The sequence below is a fragment of the Primulina tabacum genome, chromosome 11 (assembly GCF_025594145.1).
Source record: "Primulina tabacum isolate GXHZ01 chromosome 11, ASM2559414v2, whole genome shotgun sequence".
Lineage (NCBI taxonomy): Eukaryota > Viridiplantae > Streptophyta > Magnoliopsida > Lamiales > Gesneriaceae > Primulina > Primulina tabacum.
In genome coordinates this window covers 35,252,625-35,269,070 of record NC_134560.1, presented here as the reverse complement: position 1 = coordinate 35,269,070, position 16,446 = coordinate 35,252,625, and the positions used below count along the sequence as shown (strand labels likewise).

Genomic DNA, 16,446 nt, shown 5'->3' with positions numbered 1-16,446 from the left:
TCGGCATAGAACAAAATGAATCAAACTTAAATTCAAACAACAAAATCACATTTTTTAACTTCGAAGAATTGAGCTCGGGGCCTGCTTAAAAAATTAAACTCGAATTCAAATATGAATCGCTCTCAATCAACCTTATTCAGTTGGTGATCATCCCTATGGTAAATTAATTGGGAGCGCACAGCTATTTCCGGAGGTACAAAGCACATAACCAGTAACCACTTTATGTCTTTTAATCTTCCTTTTTTTTTTTACATCTTTTCACAAAGATAAGAAAAAAAAGTTGTGAAAAAATAGCGCCTGGGTTGATTCCATCTCGTATTCACAGAGAAAAATCTAGGCAACAATTGTTTTAATGCTACTGCATAAAAGACTAAATTGTACCGCATGTTAACCTTTCAAGATCATGCAGATCATCTGGAAAACTTTACTAAACAGAGCAAAAATTATGGAAAACCACCCCCTCCATCTCCATCATCTCCGAGCGTGGCCATGTATCCATCCCATTACTCCAGGTGCAGCCTTTTATCTCACGACTGAAGAAAACATGGTACGAAAATAAATCCAGTTCAACATTTATCCTGAAGTTCAAAAATTGCACTTCATTGAATTGGACGCCCCATCAAAATATTAAGCAGTGCCAGAACTTCCATTTGCCTTAGATTCTGTTCGAACATACGTTAGGCTACGGGTAGTCAAAGGTGGAACAATACTGTTGGAGGCCTGATTTGAGGTCTCAGTCAAGGTGGCCCCTCTCTTCCACTGAAAACTCCTAGCAACGGGTATACTAGGTATACGAGACCTGTATAAAGTGGGTATACCTCTAGCAAAAGGACCTCTGCTAAATCTTGGAACAGTAAATGGGGATGCTCGAGCAACTCGAGGCCATGTAGTAAGAAAGGCAGCTTCAGGTTGAACAGAAGAACTTTTCCTCACAACCTGTGAATGATCAGACGTTATACAGGTTAGATTCATTTAAAACAAATGTTAAATGGGAAGACGAGAAGAAAAGACCATCAGTGCATGTAAAGGGGTAACAAAGTTGTTAACTTTTAAAGGGGTTTTTAAAAAACTGTTTATTCCACTTTTTTGGAAAAACGTTGCAATAAATGTTTTGCTTCCAATCTGGCATTTGGAATAAACAGTTTTTTAAAAACTTCTATAAAAGTTAAGATCTTCTCTTTCAAAATCTGGATTCAACATAATATTTCAATTTTAATTTTTAATTCATCTCACTTTCAATCTTAGATGAACACTCCATTCTTAGAGATGATATGAAATCAAGAACTGGCTGGTGATCATTGCCTGAGGTTCATATGACCATCTTTCTATATTTTTGCACCTTAGCTTAGCTGATTGCCATCCATGGAGTTGCACAAAATTTCTGTATCTGACTTAATGCAGTAGTCCTACTAGGTTAGGGTACCTTTCTTGATTCTGGATCTCCAATTTCAACTAAACAATTAGGAAAATGATTGATCCAGGTGAACAAAATAAAGCTCCATACCTACTACAGCCTATGGTTCAGATTCCTTAATTTCCCGCAGCATATTAAGAGAGATCAATTCGGGACTCCAAATTCGATTTTTTATAGGAAACCATATTATATTAGTAGAAGCTATTAATAACAAAAAAACGGACAAGTGGTTCGCGTTAACAACAAATAAGACTACAATCCCGAAACTTAATCTTGTCTCAGCACTCTTCATGTGATTCTTCTTGATTGCCAAAAATCGTCATATTATTCTCCAAACAAAACTAACCAACGAATATAATGAACTATCACCATCCAAAAAATTTTACAGCTCCTGTCAAGGTCGCGACTAAGATCTGTTGCAAATAAATTCCTCGTTGATCTCGAAGCTACCCAAACCAGACCCAACTCCTCCAATGCTTTGAAGTAAAGGTAGCTCGTAAAAAGACAATGAATAAAAATGTGGTCTTGGGTCTCCCCACCTCTTGCAGTCATAACACACACCAACTCGAACAAAGAGAGTAAGTGGGTCACCTTTTTTGCATCGCAAGTTGGTAATTTTCCTAGCATTGGAACCCAAGAGAACACTTGAACCTTGGATGGGATCGACGCTTTCCAAACGACATGATAAAGAGGAAAATAGGGAAAACAATTGTCTGGAAAAAAAGACTAGTATAAAGATTTAACTGAAAATAGCTTGAGGAATCCCAAACCCATTTTCTAATATCGGCAGCTCCTTCAACCAAACTAACCCTCTCTAAGGACCATAGCAGTTCGCTCAAAATGCTCACCTCCTCATCCCTCAAACCCCGACGAAAGTGCAAATCCCAAGGAAGGAAGAAATAGATGAAGTGTCAGAATGAATAAAATGGGAAAGTGTCATTATGAGCCGTAGAGATCTGAAATAAATATAGATGGATAAAGATCCTGAAAAGATGAATCGCCCCCCACCACCTATCCTCCGAAAACCTGATCTTATTGGCCCTTTTTACCACAGCCCACACTGACTGATGAAAAACTGGATAAATCCTAGAAACAAACTTCTATGGACTCCTGAAACTGACATTTCTCGCTAGGCCCGCACCCCACCCATTATACTGTAAGCCATATTTGCTGGTGATAATCTTCTTCCATAACAGCTCTCTCTCACAAGCAAATCTCCACCATTTTCCTAGATGAGCCCTATTACTCGGACAAGTTTCCAATACTCAGGCCCCCTCTTTCCTTCGGTGCAAACCTGATCCCAGGCGACCAAGTAACAATGTAGATCCCCATCACCTTCATCCCACAAAATCCCTAATAATCTTCTCCATGGCCTCCGCTATGCCCCGTAGAATCCTAAAACGAGATATGAAGTACACTGACAAAGCATTCAGCACTACTAAGATCAAAGTCAATCTCCCCCCCTGTAGAAAAAAAATGCTTGCTTCCAACTCGCTAACATATTGGACATCTTGGAAAGGACAGGCTCCCAAAACGAGACTTTTAATGGATTTCCACCTAATGGAACCCACAAATATCTAATGGGCCAAAACTCCGTCCGACACCAAACCTCACTAGCTAACCCTTTTACTTATTCTTCTTCATACTTAAGCCCCAATAAGGCGATTTTTTCCATATTAATCTTTAATCCTAACATATTACAAAATGAATACAAAATCTCCACCAAAAATCTCAAACGGCCATCATTCTTCACAAAGAACAAAATATCGTCTGCAAATTGAATATGGGAGATCTCTACCTATTTCCAAACCGTGGATGAGGTTCATGGGCTTTGTCTTGTCGACCAATCCGCCCAACGCATCTACTACCAAGTTAAAAAGGAACGGGGAAAGCGGATCTCCATTTCTAAATCCTTTTTCTCCCTTAAATTTACCCCCTAGGCCTTTCATTAATAAGTAATGAGAAGGACACAGTCGAAAAGAAACCCTCGATCCATTTTCTCCAACGCTCTCCGAAACCTTTTGTGAATAAGACAAAATCCAAAAACTCCAATCTACGTTGTCATAAGCCTTCTCGAAATCAACTTTAAAAACCCAACCCTTCATTTTCTTCAGCCTCAGGTCCTCCACCAACTCATTTGCTATGAGACAACAATCTAAAATCTGCCTACCTTCGATGAAAGCACTCTGAGTTTCTGCTATTGTAATGGGGGTTGCCTTCTTCAATCTAAAAGACAAGAGTTTAGCAATAATCTTATTCATGCTGGTTACCAAACTGATAGGCCGAAAATCGCTTATCCGAACAAATTCTTGTTTTCTAGGGATCAAACATATGTAAGTTTCATTGGTGATACCATTGATAATACCCCTAAAAAATACGATATTAGTGAATTTTAGAAAGAAATGATACAAAGGTAATTTCAGAAGTCACCTCTTAGAATTATTTTTTGATCACAAAACCTACACCGAAAAACTAACCCCAATCTCAGCTTTCTAAAGAAAAGGATGCAAAGGATATTCTCGGAAATCAGCGTATTTCACTAATTAATTCTACTTATAAAGATGAAATTTTTCTTAAAACTAAATTTGCATGGAGCTCCAAATATAAACTTTCAGAAAATAAGTTGACTTCAATAATATGTGAAACTTGAAAAAACAAAGAAGAAATAAAGAAACTGTGCTACTATAAAGTTTCAAATTTTAATAGCAAGTAACTTCTTGCACTGTGTATATATGTATATCTTCTCTTTTTAAAATAATACAAATAAAGAATTATTATTACTATAATTATTTCAGCAACATTTATTTCACATCTTACATTTAAATATTTATTTCACATCTTTACATTTTACACGGCAAGGGTTTTATTCACTAGTTTTTTTTAAGACAAAAACAATCTATTGGAAATTCCAACATTTATTGGATCAACAAAGAAGTTTTCATTATAAGTTTTAGATGATTAGAGTGCACATGCAACTAATCAAAACATCATCTTCAGGCAACAAATGAAATTTCAGCCTCAACAAGTTTCTTTTTTCCCTGTAGGAAAGTAGGAGTAACAGGATTTTCACAAAAACAAACAAATAGGGGAAAAAACCCAAAATTAGCCAGTAAAAAAAGGCAACCAAACAAACCTGTGACAGTATAAAGCGAAATAACAGAGACCAAACAAACAATCCATCATGCAGCCACAGAACACAAAAAAGGCTGGACATTCATCAACTAAATAATTCACATTAGCATCCTTCAATCACTTACCTTGAGAAACCGAGACATAAAAGAGGTACCATCCAAAGACAGAGCATGCTCAGCCGCTTCTTTTCTCATGAATTCTATATAAGCTGATCTGAACAAGCAATACACTTCAGGAACTCCTTTATAAAAATGGGGTAAAAATATTAATAAATGGCAATGATGCATCCAAGAAACCTTACCCTTTCGGTTGCCCAGTGGCAGGATCAGTTAAAATAATTACTTTCAGGACTTCTCCAAACTTGTTGAAATGTCGTGAAAGACTGTCCTTGGTGGCAGCAAAATGAACCTAACGCAGGGGATAATATGTCAATGACAAAGAAAAGCAATAGAATTAAAGAACAGAGTCCTTACAAATCAGAATGTTTAGAATCAGATTCGGGTAATTACATTGCTAAGAAAAATAGTTCGAGAATCGGCATCTTCTGTAGGCCCACTTGTAGAATATAATCCTGCATACATATGTTCAGATAAAAAGATCAATATCGTGGGATCTTAAAGATCTAATTATTTTACTGGTGGCATGGAGAATCAGTTGTGGATCTTGATTTAAACTTTGAATATCAAACCAGGACTAAAAACCCAAAATGACATAAGTTGGAAGCAACCATCAGTTTTAACAAGTAAAAATATGACTACAATGCCAAAACCACATAAGTTGGAAGCAACCATCAGTTTAAACAAATAAAAAATTTGATGCATATGCTCTCACATCAGTTCTGCAAATTAAAGATGCACTAGGATGGGGAAAAAAGAAGGCTTACCAAGTGGTGCAGGAGCCATTTGTAGTTCATGTTTAGGATCAATACCTGGTTGTGCCTACAGAAGAGCAAGCAAGAAGACAGTGAACAAATGCATAATGGCTATAAAACAGCTCATTATGACAAACAAGCAAAGGACAAAAAAACATGACATTATTTCACTCGGATATCTTACGTGTCCATTGAAACCTACTAAGGAGTTGTTCTCCTTTGTCAACCACACTTCAGATTTAGCAACCAAAGTATCGGTCCCTATGAATTCTTCAAGATTATGCATCTTAGATCCCTCCCTAGCCTCCTGATATTGCGGAAGTCTCAAGGTGTTCATGTTTACAGATGAAGAAATCTTGAAGGATTTACTAGGCATATCCACAAGACGATCTTGTTGTGGCCTATGTGCTCTTCCTTCAGAATTATTAGTTGCACCATACTGAAACTGTAAGGAGTTCTCTGCCAATTTTCCTCTGGATAAGCCTAACTCATTAGTCACTCTTTGCCCCATCACATCATCATAATCATCATAACCTACACCAAAATCCAAAGCCACAACAGGGTTGTCATCAAAGGATGAAGTACTCCCATCTTGTTGCAACATGCCATCATTCTGTGAATAGTAAGTAGAACGAAAATCCTCACTTTCATTAACAAAATCAGCTTCATCAACAATATCTCTGAATTCATCTTGATTGATAATGTTTGAAGCAATAGTAGGATGATCAAGCCTATCAAACACATTACGCGATGGTCTATCTTTGCTCAGATCTTTCACCGCATCTGTTACAGCCTTAATAGCAGCTGACATGTCAGCACGCATTCCAGCCACTTGTCTAGTTCTCCGTTGATGTTCTTTCGGGGAAACATCCTCTGTCGAAGTGGAAATAACAGAACGAAGGCGTTTGAGGGAAGGTTCTGCCGGCCTAGAAGTACCAACAGCTTCTCGTACTGCAAACTGCAACAACCTTTTTGGGGCACTGATGGTTTCTGAAATTTTCCTCTGCAAATGTCAAACAAGTGAGAAAAATGGAAATAAACAAGGGACTCCATATCTTTTGGCATATTGAGCAAGGAATATTTGAAAGAACTACTGCTACATGAAGCATGAAAAGAAAAAGGAATGAATAGCAGCCACCGATTGAACTTGTTATAGGTCTAGGACAATTTCAATAAACAAGAAAGGAAAAAATATGTCAGAGCCCATGTAGAAGTTTTCCATCCGAACATTAAGAAAAGGCAGGACATAACTAATGAAATAAATTATAATGAGGTCATACCTCAGGACAATAAAAGATGAAAAAGAACCGTAAACAAAAACAATGGAAGTTATATTGCGATGCATAAAGAAAAATCTTGAATGAAGCCAGTTTCGCACATAGGAAAAACAGCTATTATGGTGAAGATCTGCACCCAAGCACTCTATTACCAAAAACTCGGACCAACCAATTCAAAGGTACAGTGGAATAAACATTAATATGGATCCATGAAGTAGCATAAAATAAAACAAGAGAATTCATACAATATCACCCCTTCCTAGTACAACGGTTCCAGGTATCCTAATATCAAATGAAGACTATATACTCCATGTGCTATGTTGGTTTCTCATCTCTATCATTGTAAAAGTTTTCAAGAAAACTAAAAAGGCGAAAGAAGAAAAGGGACAAACATTTGCACAGGTGTTAATCTATTATGTTTTCAGAGCCAATGTGTTGAGAAAAGATTAATGTTTGGTAATTATTATTTGCAAAAAGAAATAGAAAACAGAGTGGTTCAGTGAATATTGAGAGAACCTCAGGGTGGTGGGTTTGATATCAATAATGAAGTGTTTGAAATATTTGGAGGATATTCTTGAAAAAAAATGCCAATTTTTTCCATAAAACAACGGAAGAAGAGTGGAAAGAGGAAAGAATCAACCAAACAACTTTTTATAGGAAAAAAATCCACGAGAAAACTTGAACCTTAAATGGGATCGGCATTTTGCAAATTACATGAAAAAAAGAGGAGGAAAACCACTGACAGAAAAACTCATAGAAAGAATTGACAGAAAAAATCCCTCAAGGATCCCAAACCCAAATTCTAGTATCTGCAACCCCTTCACCCAACCTGATATCCTAATGTATTTATTTTATTGTTGTGCCTTCTTTAACTCTGCTTGAAATATCTTTGTATCAAATAAAAAAAAAATTATTCTAGACCCTATGGGAACAGAATAGATGATAAAGAAGTTTCTCAAACAACATGAGGTATACTTTATTTCATCTCCAATTAGTCAGTTTTCCAATAGTTAGGTACAAATTATCTCTTTTTACTTATTGCATAATTTACATATGAGCCATACAAAAGATAATGCTGCCACAGGAGGCATATTTTTTTCACTCTACTCCCTGTATGAATCAAAATCCCACGTCATTTAAATACATTCAACTGTTTCACCTACTTCCTGTTTCAAATCTTGATGAATGAATAAACAAAATCTCAGCAAAAAAAAAAGAGAAAATAACAAGTCATGTCATTTAACTGTCAGGAATCATCTTGTTTCACATTTAAACAATATCAATAGGCCATACAATACGAATCATCAGAATATTCCAAAACATGTACCTCATGCCAATTTTGTGCAGACCACTACAGAGTTTGCCAAAGAAACAATGATACGAAAACAGAACTGAGAACTTGGAGACTATAAAATATAAATTCATTTCTATATATATATATTGACATCAAGAAAAATGCATTTATGGGCTTCCAAAAAGAATACATCTCTATAACAACCTTCCCACATGGCTCCATCACAGGGCATTTACACACAACCACCATCCACCACATGATCGCAGTTATAAAATTAAAATTTAGCAAATTATCACAGTGAACTCTATACCTACAAGTCAATTGGTAAAGTGAAACTAGATCACAAAAGGGGGGATGCAACATATGATGGAAACTCTCAGAAAACCCCAGTCCAAAATATCATATATAAAATCCTATTTCTAAACTATATGGAAGAAAGAAAGAAATTCAAGAATTTTCTAATTAAAAAAGCAAATTGAAAAGGCTCCAAGCAGCATGGAACTCGAGGGAATAAAATCACCTTTCTTGGACGTTTCTCCTCAGTTTGCCTTCTTCTCTTCTGTGTAATTGGCCTAGGTGAACGAGATAGTTTAGTTCGATCAACTCTGTGACGAGGGTTATCCTTGGAATGCACATTCTCAGCCAAAGAGTTTCTAGAAAGGGGGATTACATTTTCATCCTTTCCCCTCTCTAAACCATTCCCTTCCCTATTGTAACGTTTTCCAGATATTTTATCAGAAGTTCTTTTCTCAGCTTCAGGTGAAGCATGCTGCAACTCTGTTTTTCCAATTTGTTTCCCTGTTGAGGACTTCACACTAGGGGCTCGATCTGGATGAAGTGCCAAGGGTTGCACATATAGATTTAAATGAGATCCTAAATGATCCCAGAGCCTGAGCAAAACAACAATATTGATCAGAGAGAGTGGTAAAATGTTTGCTGCCAAGAAAAACATTTAACAGGAAAAAATAATCTTACCAAGATATGAATGTGTCACTGTCCTCTCCCAGAAAGACATTTAACTCACCCTTTGCTTCATCTTTCCGCCTACCATTTTTTAGCAAGACTATAACATATTCCTATAGCCAAATAACAGAAGATCAATGATAAGTGGAAAAAATTTGGTAGATTGGCATTATAATACATGATAGATGAGATTCAATAAAAAATCAGTGAATGTCAAATTTTTACATAGTACAATACAGTTAGGCGCATGACCTGATAAGCAAAAACCAATTTTCAGTAAACGATACTGGATCGAGCAAAAATATAATCAAAGCCAAGGAAACTAGAAGTGATTCGGATATATTAAATATAGATAAACAAAAAAGGCATTCATGAAAGAGAAGTGCCCCTAGGAGAAACCAAATAGTAACTATCTCAACATAAACCAATTCTTAAGGTATCTAACCATCGCTGTGCTGCAAAGCATGGGGAATGTGGGAACGACTGGAATATAGATATATAGAACAATATAGCAGGAAAAAACTAGGTCCACCACAAACAGAACCAAGAAATATGAAATATCAAATGATCACAAATATCAAAGTTGAGTGATCAAAATTGAACAGATCATGAAGATGTGAAAGAACTCAAATATTAAGGATACAACAGTAACTTCACTAAGAATGTGTAATAGATTTAAAAAATATGTTTCCAAGTTAGATCAGCGCATGCTGCATTCACGTAAGTTGATCGAAGATTTATAAACTAGAGACGCGATCATTCCATTAGAACATCTGCTTCAAATTTAGAGGGATCAGTTCATGTCATGACCTCTTCCCACAAGCAAAAGATGTGCACACAAAAAAGTAAAAACTCTTCCAAATGAGCCTCGCCATTTTTGCTCATCTAGCAATAAGATCGCGAAAAGAAATGGAAATCAGAAGAAAGAAAATGTGGGCACTAAAAACCACAACTACAAAGAAAAGGATGTGCATGTATGCAGTTCTTGGTTATTCATCCGTTAAGTTTTCAGAAGCTTGCAAGAAAATATGCATAATGTAAAGCAGATCAATCAACCGCAATTGTCCATCAACCAACAACTGATTTCATCAAAGAACTCAAAAGAACGGGCTGTGTGACACAGTTCAACAATAAGAAAATGAATCGAAGAAAGACAAAAAAATCAATAAATGCATCATTTCAAAGTCTCATATCATATGCAATGTTGCATAACTAGTCATTAATTCAATTCACAACATGACAGTTTTCATTTGTTTTTAATTGCATAGTAATTGTACTCCTTGAATGGTATAATGGAATGTCTACTTTAGCGAAGAAGAGTTTTCATTAATGTTCATATAATTTAAACGACCACATGTTACTATATTAATCAAGTACCAGAACTAATTCATACACCAAAACCTCACTATAGCTACCTGGGTTGAGAAACCTTCATATTTTGGCAGCATTAATAAATACAAATTCCCTTGCAGATTCAGTCACCTATTTATATCTGACATAGATAGATCCAATAATTTGCCTTTGTCTATGCTACACCAGGAGTGTCACTCCTGGTGTAGTTTTATACAAGACGTTCTTATGAACATCTCACATAAACACAAATAATGTGGGTCCAACAGTACTTTTTTGCTTTCAATTCAGATTTCAATATGAACATCTTGTGTAAATTACACCGGGAGTGTTATAGACAGCCATAAAAACTCAAAGGTAAAAAAATAACATATTGGATAGGTGGCCTCTCAAACTTGCGTACGAGTCACACTCCAAATGACTGGGGAGCAAACTTGGGATCACAACAATTAATGAGGTGTCACATTCCACATTTGTTCTATCAAACATTTAGCACATCAATGACCTCGAAGACTTATCTAGAACCAATTTTCTTTTAAAGGCAAAGCAAGAAATCTCAACAGCAAACAGCACGTGTTACAGGATTAAAAAGAAAAACAAGAAGAGAGAGATAATCAGCAAAGAAGGTGAACCCAAGATTAATGAAAAATAACAGAAGCAACATCATACCACCAGAGTGTCGTCAGTGTAGTCACCCATAAACTCCTTCAGTTTCTCGTTGATTTCCGCTCGAAGCCGTGCAACTCCTGCGTCTGAGAATTCACCCCCAAATGTCCGCTCATCTCCCGCCATTAATCCACTCCACCAAAAAAAACCAATGGGGTACTCCTAAAACCCTAATCACAATTGCAATGACGAAGCTCCAACAACTTGATTCAGTTCCCAAAAATCCAAAACTCTCAGTCTAAAACAAATGAAATGATACTACAGACAACCGGAAAAGAAAAGGCCGATAGATTAGAAAATTAAGAATGCGCCGAATCGTTCCACAGATATTGATTAGGGCTTTTCATTTAAAAGTAAATCAGCAAAAAAGAAAATAATTTTGAACAAAATCAAGTTTAGGTATTTCGGGGAAGAGAATCCAGAAGCCTTTCGCTGAGCGGCAGTGGAAAGGGTCGCAAGGAACCCGACGTCGATTTGTATTTTTCAGTATAAGATAAATAATTGGCAGATGAATAAATAATATGGTGCATGAAACATAAGATTAGATTGGATAAAAATGTGACGAACCAAACAGTAGTCGCAAACGATTGCTCATACCCAAAGATTTCCTGAAGTTTCCAGAAGTCAATTTATGTCTTCTAGGTGAGACCAAACAAACAGATTGCTTATACCCAAAGATGTACATCAACTGATACACACGCATTGATCGTATCTGGGGAAGATGGATCATAGAAGGGAGACAAGTATCTCAGATATTGTAGCATTCGCAAACGATTAAAAAAAGTTATTGTCGATTTTTCTTTTACAAAGTTTCGTCGTAGTAAAAATTTTGGAAATTTATAAGTAAAGCTTCGATTTTGTTATCCTAATTAATAATCAAATTTTTGCAGAAAAATCAAAGCATTTCCGCTATATGGACCAAAGAATTGTGGGAAATCGTACGTATGTAACTAAAGTTTATGATTACATGCATGTATGTATGAATAATAAAATTGTAACGCCTTCATAATCAAGGACGGAGCTGGGTTGGCGGTGCCAACATGAACATTCCGAAATAATATTATTTATTATTAAATTAAAATTATAAATGTAATATTTAAAAATTATTGACAAATTAATAATTGGAAAAAACAATATTTTAGTCAATATAATAAAAAATATTTTAGTTTTTTTAATTAAAAATAACTAAACAAAGCAATATTTAAAGTATTAAAATTAAAACTTTATTTATCGCAGAGAAAATATTAAAATAGAAAGTTAAAAAGTAAAAATATATATAAAAAAAACATTTTCTATTTAATATTTTATATTATACTCGAGTTTATTTTATATATTTTCAAACTAAGAAGTAATTAAATCAATACTAAAATTAGGAACAAAATCTTTATGTGGACCTTTTACCTCGGTGAGATTGTAATTTCCAAGTAATGGTGATTAATGAGTGATAATGGAGATTAAAGACTGGATTATGTCGTTGTTGAATAATGTCTTTTAAGATGAGATATGTGACCATGAATATGTGCTTTTGATAAGAGTTTGATAGTCATCAATAGATGTTATCAAGAAAAGGTCACTGACAATGAATAATAGCATTTAAGGTGAAATAAATGACAATGAATTGGGCGACCCTCCATCTCACACTTTGAGGCCTATAAATAAAGGCCCATAAAATCCAAGAAAATCACACTCAAAAGCTTCGGTCACTTCAAGCAAAGAATAGAGATTGCATTCTCCCATTGTAGTGATGTCCAAGTGTTGTCTCGCTCGTGACCAGGTGCAGCCCAAGTATCGGTTAAGTTCGAATAGTACATTTGAACCAAGTGTGTATATATATACATATATATATAGAACATTTGTTCTTCGTGAGTGTTCTTAAGTATCTTTTAAAATGTTATGCTATGATTTAAAATTCAATCGATTATAATATGATTTGCCTTCGTTCGTATTTCCATATGATATACATTAATTCCGTAATATCTCATTTAAAGAAGAAGGCCTCAGAGGGAGCCCATGATCCATGATCATTAAAATGTGATTTGCTTCGATAAGATTTGATAAGGTTCCGTTTTGATAAGTTCTAATCTGATACGATTCAATTATGATGTGTTTTGTGCGTCTGATTTGATAAGTCTTGAGTTACGATTATTCCATTATGTTCGAATTTTGTTATGTATTATAATCCTTCTGAAAGATATGTATATGTATAATATGTTGTATTGTTATTCGATCGGCTCATACTTGCTGATTGTTTCCTGAAATACTCATCCCCTTACGTCCTTCCCTAAGTAATAATGAAGAACAGATGGAATAGGCATACCAAGATCAATTCTGAGGCTGGTGAAGAAATCCAGAGTTACTAAGATCGGGTCCTTAATTTCAAGTTTAAAATTATTCGTATTAGCTTCCTCATTTCGTACTTTCTAATTAAGAACAAATTCTGTTTTATTCGTATTCCGTATATATAAAGACAATGTTCTTTTATAAATTAAACTAATTTTGACTATTTGCTTCGAGACTTATTGTTTTCAATGTATATTATTAAATGTTAGGATCGGGAATGAGTTTAGAGGGGAGTGAATAAACTTTTTAAAAATATTTACTTTTTAAAATTAGTTTTCAATCGTTTTTAGACGGTTGAAAGTTTTTCTTAATTGTTAGAAATATGAACCACTTGAAAATTGCGGAAAATCGTTCACAATTTCTATGATAGCTTCAGCTGGTTGACTGGCTTGCTAACAAGAAACGATTCGAAAAGTAAGTGCACGCGAAAAGTAAAGACGCGTGATTTTGATGGATGTTCGGAGATAAAAATTCCTATGTCATCCCTTCTTCCTCTTTAGGAAAGATTCCACTAAAAGACTTTGGCTTTACAAACTTATTGCAACAGCCCACTTCAATAAGGTCTTATCACACTACCTGTTTTTGAACTCTTAGTGATCACTTTATACTTTTGGATTTTAATAACTCTCGGTTCACCAGACAACACAAGCAATCAAATAACGAAAAGATTACTGATAAAAGAAAACTGTATGTTTTGAGTAGCACAAAATTTATCCTTGAATGATCAGATATATTTCTGCTTAGTGCGTGCTTGATGAGCAATGAAGTATATGAACTTTAAGAGCACTCAGATCTTTGAGTATGCAAGCTTCAGTAGTGTGTCAATCGCGTGGTTGAAAAGCTTAAAATTGATCGAACTCCCTTCTGCATTCTTCAACTCTTTTTTTATAAGATATCATTCCAACGGTCGGAAACGATGAATAACGTAAACATGTATTGCTGGAGTGATGTGTCACTATCAGCTGCAACTTCATTAAATGTTCTTCAACAAACATTTAATGTTTTCTTTGCTTGTGTAGCTTTGAATCCCATTCCTTGAAGAATTTCTGCTGAGTATCCCTTTGTGGTGACTGTTATCTTCATCAGAACTTGAGGGATGTATAAGCAATCTTTCTATTCTGGGATAGTAATATTAATGCAGACCTTTATCGGGACTCGTGCAGGATATGGTTGACTTGTAGCAGTGCACAACCATTAAATATCATGAGCCGATCAGATAATATCTTTCATTAAGTGAGCAATAAAAAGCTAATTAATGAAACGGTTTGAAGACTTTGAACAGCCAGTTGAAAGTCTTTTAAAAGGTTGAAACTTCTTCAAATTGTAGGCGGACAACCGGTTTGAAAGTTCAAGCGGTCGGAGACTAAGCGGTTGAAATCTAGATGGTTGAAATGGTTCGTGCTATACAAGGAAGATTGCAGCTGATTCTTGAAACAGTTATGTGTTGTTTTGATTTTGTCAATTACCAAAACTTTAGGGTAACAATAATTTCTTAACATTAAACAATGTCAGATGTCTTATACGTCTCAGCTCCTGGAGCTTGACATTATGATTATACATTAACGAATAATTATCAAAATATTTATCTTCTTTCATTATGTTATCTCGTATTTACAATTTTAAGAGCAAAAAATTCACTATATTGTTATAATGAACATCGAAATGTTTAAATTAGTCTAATTATTATATCCACGGTATATGAACGATAATTTGGAGAAAAATACATCTACCCATGTTTATTTAAGATTCAGTCCTCATCTGTTTTTTTCGTGTTCTAATACCTGACAAAACTCCAAATTTATTTGTACTCCCTCTTTAATCCATTTTGACATTTTTACCCTTTTTAATTATTAAAAAATGTTATAAATCCCTAATTTTATTGGTCACCTCCCCATCTCCCTTCCCGCTTCCCGTTTATCTTTTCTTCTGTGAGAACTCATGCTTTTTTATTCCATTTCCTACTAGCCATTATTTCTCAAACCCTTTCCTGTTGCCCATCAGCACAATTTTAGGGCTGCGAAAACCATTGTACGCTTTAGAAGCTTGAATCTCACCAGTTTAGAGCCCAAAAAAAAAAACATCAGAAGCTTGAATCTCACCATTTTACGGCCCAAAACAAAAACCATCGGAAATGAAAGAGTTGAAGAAGGCAGCAAGCAAAGATTAGGGCTGCAATTTGCGCAAAGAAACTTGAATTTATGCCATAGAATTTGCTTAGACAAACACTATTTGCACAAAGAATCTTGAAAAAGGTAATATGCTTGATTACTCCAATTTAGGGTTTTATTTTTGTTAATAAATTTTAGCACATTATTCTGAAATTGAATTTTTTTTTTTTACCGAATGTTGACATTAATGTCCATGATTTTGGGAATAAGTTTGGTTTGACAGAATGTGTTAGTTTAGATAATATGCTTGGAATGATAATTATGTAAGATTAGTTTCCGCATGTGAGAATGAGTTGAGTTTGGTTTGGTTTGGTTTGTTTTGCCGGAATGTGCTTGGTTTGGTTTGACAGAATGTGATAGTTATGTGAGATTAGTTTCCGCATGTAAGATCATTATCTAATTTTGTGAGATATTTATGTGAGATTAGTTGTTCATGTTTGTACCGACTTATTTGTCTAATTTCGTGAGATATTTATGTCAATTTAATGTGATATTTTTTGAGTTATTATATATTTGTAACATTGCCAAATTATTTGACAATTAACATCATAAATATTTTATGTGGATTAGAATGACGAAGACTAAAGAAACTACGCATGGTAATTATGGAAATATTGGACCAATTGTAAAAGAAGGTTATTCAAGGTGTTCTCCAACAAAATTTTTATCTGTAATGGAGCAATTAGTTCTCAAATTGAGTAAATTACAATTAGAGAAGATAGAGACTTCACCTCTTGCACCTTGGTTGAAGATCCAAAAGCTTTCTATAAGCACCTCAAGAGTCCATGCAATGCTTAGACGCTTTGAAGTAGAGACCTGCAGCTTTTGATTTGGAAGCAATACCATGATTCCATTCACTTCTGGGGATTTCTCGATCGTTATAGGTTTGTCTAGCGTTGGTCAATCGGTTAACATCAGTTGGGTTCTAACTTCCTTCAGCATCATTTCATGGGAATGAATTGTGTTCAGAG

General features: G+C 35.1%; 1 protein-coding gene across 3 annotated transcripts; it reads right to left on the bottom strand.

The window, feature by feature from the left end:
- Positions 1 to 154: 154 nt before the first annotated feature.
- LOC142518065 (uncharacterized) lies at positions 155 to 11,473 on the bottom strand. 3 transcript variants are annotated; one of them, XM_075620684.1, is made up of 10 exons: positions 10,971 to 11,472; positions 8,964 to 9,064; positions 8,509 to 8,878; positions 6,063 to 6,420; positions 5,602 to 5,951; positions 5,430 to 5,484; positions 5,056 to 5,117; positions 4,848 to 4,954; positions 4,672 to 4,759; positions 155 to 936 (listed from the first exon to the last, which is right to left on the bottom strand). In XM_075620684.1, the coding sequence occupies exons 1-10, from the start codon at positions 11,091 to 11,093 to the stop codon at positions 628 to 630; spliced, it is 1,923 nt and encodes a 640-aa protein (XP_075476799.1). In that variant the 5' UTR covers positions 11,094 to 11,472; the 3' UTR covers positions 155 to 627. The 3 variants fall into 3 exon arrangements, with proteins under 3 accessions (XP_075476799.1, XP_075476798.1, XP_075476800.1); XM_075620683.1 differs by having other exon boundaries at positions 5,602 to 6,420; positions 10,971 to 11,473; XM_075620685.1 differs by having other exon boundaries at positions 708 to 936; positions 4,672 to 4,754; positions 5,602 to 6,420; positions 10,971 to 11,473.
- Positions 11,474 to 16,446: the final 4,973 nt, after the last annotated feature.

Coding starts and splice junctions, on each gene's coding strand:
- LOC142518065 (XM_075620683.1), bottom strand. CDS start 11,093: ATGGCGGGAGATGAGCGGACATTTGGGGGTGAATTCTCAGACGCAGGA. Junction 8,879..8,963: donor AGTGACACATTCATATCTTG/GTAAGATTATTT, acceptor TGTTTTGCTCAG/GCTCTGGGATCATTTAGGAT. Junction 4,955..5,055: donor GAACTATTTTTCTTAGCAAT/GTAATTACCCGA, acceptor CCCCTGCGTTAG/GTTCATTTTGCTGCCACCAA.